Source organism: Chelonoidis abingdonii, chromosome 8 (genome assembly GCF_003597395.2).
Source record: "Chelonoidis abingdonii isolate Lonesome George chromosome 8, CheloAbing_2.0, whole genome shotgun sequence".
NCBI lineage: Eukaryota > Metazoa > Chordata > Testudines > Testudinidae > Chelonoidis > Chelonoidis abingdonii.
Genome location: NC_133776.1, coordinates 48796922 through 48803249, shown reverse-complemented (window position 1 = coordinate 48803249; position 6328 = coordinate 48796922). Strand labels below are relative to the sequence as shown.

Genomic DNA, 6328 nt, shown 5'->3' with positions numbered 1-6328 from the left:
CATCCCATGACCGCCCCCTCCCAGGATCCCCTGCCCATAACTGCCCCCTTGGGACCCGACTCCCTATTCAACCCCGCTGTTCCCTGTCCCCTAACTGCCCCCTCCCCAGACCCCCTGCCCCTATCCACCCCTCCCGCTGTTGGGGGGCCCCATGCCAGGGCATCCTGTGTTCACTGTTAAATCTGCCCCTGAGCTGTGCCGCCCAGCTGGAGCCAGCCAGGCCACCATGCTGCCGACACGGCAAGCTGAGGCCGTGGAGAAGGAGAGACAACAGGGGAGGGGCCAGGGCTGGCTGGGAGCTCAGGGGCCAGGCAAGATAGCCCTGCCGGCCAGATGTGGCCTGCAGGCGGTAGTTGCCCACCTCTGCTATAACGGAATGAGGCCTAAAAGGATGACTGTGACAGGCAATATTGAATGGGCTCTATTGTACTTCAAACTAAACTCAAAACTCAAGGGACAGAGGGAGGCCAAGTTCAGTCTTTGATGAGACAACTCCATATAGTCCATTACATGTTGAATAACTTAGGCACACAGAAAAAACAGCATCATGTTGCCAATGGGGAAGGACAGAAGGAGAATGATCAGCAGAGCTGCAGAATGAGAGATGATAAACTAGGAATTTACAGAATAGTTCTAAGTAACAGCTACATAAGAGTATCAGAAGGGTAACCGTGTCAGTCTGGATCTGTAAAAAGCAACAGAGAGTCCTGTGGCACCTTTAAGACTAATAGATGTATTGGAGCATAAGCTTTAGTGGGTGATGAAAGTGGATATTCACTCATGAAAGCTTATGCTCCAACACATCTGTTAGTCTTAAAGGTGCCACAGGACTACATAAGAGTAGTTACCAGCCATTTTCTAAAGATAGTGTCTAAAGATTTCCACCACTGGAAATGACAAGTGGATGTTTTTCCAGTTCAAAGACATTAATTAAAGATAGTTCTACAGCCTGTGTTACACAGGAGGCCAGACTAGACAATCACAATGGTAATACCCCAGTTTTCACCTGGTTCTCTGTTTCCATCCCAGGATTCTGGTTTCCTCCCTCCTTCAAATCGGGGAAACTCATCTGGAGTGGGAAGTAGACCCTTTCGGGCTCCTGCAAAGTAAGAAACATAGGACATGAGACACTGTACTCGTTAACTATATTAACAACTTCTGCACTATTGTCACTGACTTTCACATGGGTTTCAGTTTGGAAGAATGTTCACTTACCTCTCGGAGTACCTCGACCTCGCCCCCGACCACCATGATCTCTTCCTCTTGAGTTCTCATCTGATGAGTTAAAATTGTCTTCTGGCCCAAAGTCTTCTGGACCAGGAAAACTATCCCTTCCCCTGGGTCCCCTCCCCTCATGTCTTGAGAGTGCTCCTCTTCTGAAACTGCAAGAAAGAACACGGTACAAAGACAGTTTTTATGCAGAATTTAATCACTAATGAACTAAAGGGTAATTTTCAATTTAATAATTAAACTTGTGTCTGAAATGTTTACCTACTATTGTTACAACACCTACAATTATTAGCACTAGAAGAGATTAGTGGGAGAAAAAACTTCTTGTTTACTTTGTGCTTATTCATTTTCATTGTTTCCCCTCTTCAATTTCCTCCTGTTTGTTCAGTGTTTCACATAGGAACAAGGAAGAGAAAAAGACTGACTAGACTTCAGGTAGACAGTGTCCATTTAATGAAAAGTGAAAGGTTAGGAAGTGATGGTGGGTGTGGGTAAAGAGAGGTTCAAGTTCAGGGCCAATTTTTTTTTTTTCAAAGTGGAATGAGTGAAATTTCTTAAAATGTGATGTGCTAGCACCTGTTGTTTTTTTTTAAAAAGCCATTTCCCTAGAAATGAAACCAAAAGTAAAAATACAAGCAACAAGAGAGAGTCATTCCATGGCTAGATAGAAGAATTTTAATTCTTGAATCTTACTCAATTTGGTTTCTTTTGCTGGCATAAAATTATTTAAAAGTTTATACAGCAACTTTTATCCCGAAGGGTCTCTGTAAGATTTACAAATTTAGCAACTGATTCTGGAGTGCAGCCACCTCTGTGGTGATGGCAACTGTTTAACAGTACATAGCAATATACTGCAACATGAAGAACAGTTTATTCAGTTGAAATACTGGGGGATTTAGTCTGGCAGAATATAGTTCTTCAAACTCATTTTGGTCAGAGTAGTGAAGTAACACTTCCCTGTAAGACATACCAGGGGATCTTTAATGGCTTGATGTGATCAGGACCTTAATTTACATCTTATCTTAAAGAAGCACAATCACCATGCTGAGATATTAATTCAGAATTTCTTCAGAGAGAAGAGTATCTCCTATTGCACCACTTCTTGTAGCATCTAGAATCTTGTCTAGACACCAGATAATTTTGCAAAAACAACGAGGAGTCCTTGTGGCACCTTAGAGACTAACATATTTATTTGGGCATAAGCTTTCGTGGGCTATAATCCACTCCATCAGATGCATGGAGTGAAAATTTTGGTATTTACAGCACCTGGAATGTATGTAAAACACTGTCCTTGCACAAAGGTGTTTGTAATGTTTCGCACATTCTAAGTACAATTCCAACAGAGTGCACCAGCTCAGTTTGTTGTAACTGTTTCAGTGCACACCAGCTCAGAATAGCTTTCTGTACCATCATACATGAAAAGTTAGGTGGTGCAGCTATTCTAGGTTCAATTAGTGCTCAAAATGCAGTTCCACAATACTCCTGGCCACCCTGCTGTGACAGCTCTGACAACTTAGAGCATTGCCTCTGCCCACTTGCTTCCACCCCATCCCAATTCCATACCAGCCAAACCAGCAGAGGTGGTACTCAGACTGTCCTGGCTTTGTGCAACATCCCCTTCCCCCATCTCATTAAAGACACAGTGCATCCTATTACAAGCAAAACTTTAAATACTTTTATTTAGGATTTTAACAACAGTAACCTTATAATTACAAATTTAAATATTTGTAACAGTAGTCATAACACAATACAATATTTTTAAACTTGGTGATACATTTTTTTTAAATTAACACAATAGATCTCCACCTCCTGGAAAAGACAAACACAATACAGAGATGAGGAAGCTTTGCCTGGAGAGGTACAGCAGTGGTTGAAGGGAGTGCTGTGCATGGACAATGAACCATTTTACAGTCATTTAGATTATTAGGGCAGACAAACTGAACAGTTTCAGGAACAAATGGTTCCATAACACTTAGCAATACTATTTAACCTTGGAACAGCACAGTTCTCTAATGTAGACCAATCCTACGTGTTCTTTAGAGGGTCTCCCATTTAAATACTGACTAGGTTGTCTGAAGCTGTTTAGCTTGTGAGATCTTATGATCACAAGACAAGGTCCTATGACATCCAGGATCAATGCCTTACTTCCTGTTTTTCAAGCAATTTAATGGCCAAAGAATTCAGTTTGGAGTTCTATCACCACTATGCTGGACACAGTCATAGCTCCTAATTTGGGCTCATAAATACCCTTTTTCAAATCACAGTCACATATGAAACTCTGACTGGTGTAGGGCTCAGTTTCTGTTTGATATGTCTCAAATTCTCTTTCATGAGACACAGGAACTTAATTTACAGAACTACACACTGTGTAGAATAACAGGAAAAAAAATAGGCAGGTCTCTGCAGCAGAAGCATCATGTTGATGTGCACAAGTGGAGTAGGAACAGGACAGGGATGAAAGGACAGGAAACCAGAGAGAGAGAGAGAGAGAGAGAGAGAAACACATACATACCACTCATGCATAATCAAACCAGTTATAGTGTTTAAACTCAAAACTAAATGAGTGGTTTGGAATTCTTGAGATCACCCCATAAAATCTCCAGTATTTAATGTCTATTTCACCTCTTCACTTACTCAAATAATTTAAAGTTTGCTAATCATAATACTACTTATAGTTCTATGATGATTATCTCTAACCAATCTAACTGTAAAAATGTTCTCTTATTTTGATCCCTGGTACTGCGACAATAGAATCTTTCCCACTTCAAATGTCAAACTTACAGGTCTGCAGTTTCCTGGACTCTTCTCTTGAGGCCTTTTTAAAATCAGAATGACACATTAGCTTGTTCTCAGTCCCCTGACCCTTACTTCCAACAAAGGGTTAAAAACCCCCAGCTACAGCTATAGTTTAATTTAGTCTGCCATCTCTTTCAGAATTCTGGGATTCAGACCATTCAGCTCTGGAGTTCTCTGTTTTTAGTTACTCTAATTTATTTTTAAAGGTGTTTAGGAGGTTACCTTTGTTTAGTTATGATTTATTTCTTTTCATACATCTCACACAATAGGAAGGTACATCTTATAAGTTAGGCAGCAAGTAGCTAAAAGGAGATCTGTATAGGTGTAAAGTAAAAGGAATCTAAGAAAATTATTTAAAAAGCTAACTAAAAGAGAGGATTGTACATTATGTGAAGACAACAATAAGTTTATATATATGTGTATATATATATGTGTGTGTGTGTGTATATATATATATATATATATATGGGAAGCCAAATTCTGCTCTCAATTGTACTAGTGTAAATATGGAGTAACTTCGATATCAGTGAACTTCACAGACTTTTAAGGAATTATTCCATATTTAGTGATTAACTAGAAGCAAAACTTTTTCCTTTGAGGTTTACTCAGGGCAACTTGGTGAGTGATAACTATTGCTAGGAAACTAGATTATTTCTCTTTGTGTTTTTCACCTGGTAGTCAGAAAGAAATACGTCAGAAAGCGAAATAAGACTCCTAAGAGCAAAAACATGAGAAAATAGTCTTGACAGTTCAAAAGAAGGCAGTATCCATGCCCCTTGTACTTGATAGTAGGTTCACTGTTCCTGCTCCCTAACTGTATATTACATCTCACTCAGATACACTCTATACTCATGCTGTAGTTTGTGATTGGAGGCAAAGTATCAATCTCCATATCTAGTGTTCAAAAGTTTGTCGCTTCAGTGTGGAAATCTCTGACTTTCCAGTTTCCTGTTCACTCTTGTCAATATGATCTCAAATCTTCGGCCTGCATCACCCGATCTCCTCTACAGATTTCCTCCCTTCTCTTTACTTACTGTATACAGGCACTGAAGCTGTTGTGTGCAATGACCTTTTTCAAGTTCTCTTCTATTACTGAATGATTTTATGGACTCTATACTCGGGTACATTAGAGTTTTCATTTCCTTATTGGTTTCCAGTTTATAAATCTGAAATAGACAGACTCCTTATGAAAAGGAAACCAGGGAGGAAGATCCCCTCCAGTTACCTTTACCCAAAAGCACTGAATGAACTTGTTCTTACCTTTCATCCCGTCTTCCCCGGAATCTTGCATCATCAGGTTCTCGCGGATATCTCTCATCAGAGGGTCTCCGTCCTTCCCAAGGCCCAGGAGGCCCACGATTTGGGCCCCCTCCTTCAAAGTCCCTGTGATCAGGGGGAAAGGGAGGCCCTGGGCCACCTCGTCTCCATTTCTCGTCTTGTAACAGTGGGCCTCCTCGTCCCTCAAATTCACGCAACCGGTGGCCAAATCGCTTATCTGGATGAAAATCATCGGGTCGATCAAAGTCATCATGAAAATCTGGGTGAGGTCCTCGTCTATCAGGCAGGCCCCTGTTGTCCCTGCCATCACCCCACTCCTGGCCACCTCGGAATGGCCCTCTCTCAGGACCATGATCTGGACCACCACTGTTTTGGTCATGCCTTCTTTCTGAGAGAGGGCCCATGTGATGGTTTGGTGGGCCACGGTTGTCACCTGAAGTGAAAGACACAGCAGATTTCTGTGATGTTTTCTAAAAACATTCCAGGAAACTGTCTAGTTTTTATAATTCTATGAAAACACACATTAAAACACTAAGTTATTTGTTGGAAGGTTTTCCATCATATTCTTACCAAAGTCCTGAGCATGACCGCTATGTGCACCTACCCCACAAGCTGTGTCAGGGCTTCATACATCTAGAGGCACCTCACTGGATGTTACTCTCTTTGGAGGGTTATTTAAGATGTTTAGTTACCTTTATTGAGGCCAGGTCCTTGGTTGTGAGGGGCGAGACGGCCTTGTCCTCCTTGCTGCCCCAATCCTGGTATCAATGGTGGGGGACCTGGGTTCTGTCCTTCCTGCAAAACGCAAGAGGCCATGTGGTTTTCATGTATTATACACAATATTAACTCTCAAAATTACAGCAAGAGGGCAGTAACAAATTTGATAAATGTTACATACAGCGGACATCTTCATAGATCTCCAAATGCTAAATACAGAAACATTCATGGATCTTGTAACCATTTGATTCTAATATCTAATACCTTCAAGTACTCAAATGGGGATACTTGTGAAGTAAAGTGTGCT

The 6328-nt window shown here is 41.2% G+C and overlaps 1 protein-coding gene across 3 annotated transcripts in view; it reads right to left on the bottom strand.

Annotated features, from left to right (window-relative positions):
* The window catches only part of WDR33 (WD repeat domain 33), a 105406-nt gene that overhangs the window by 4745 nt on the left and 94333 nt on the right, over nucleotides 1–6328 (bottom strand). For 2 of the 3 annotated variants that reach the window (XM_075068576.1, XM_075068577.1), the window contains exons 17-20: nucleotides 5997–6099; nucleotides 5287–5737; nucleotides 1216–1382; nucleotides 1007–1099 (exon numbers count right to left, since the gene is read on the bottom strand). In XM_075068576.1, the coding sequence (XP_074924677.1) occupies nucleotides 1007–1099; nucleotides 1216–1382; nucleotides 5287–5737; nucleotides 5997–6099 (814 nt within the window). Of the gene's footprint in view, nucleotides 1–1006; nucleotides 1100–1215; nucleotides 1383–2882; nucleotides 5193–5286; nucleotides 5738–5996; nucleotides 6100–6328 lie in introns of those variants that run through there. The other variant, XM_075068578.1, reaches the window with a different exon arrangement.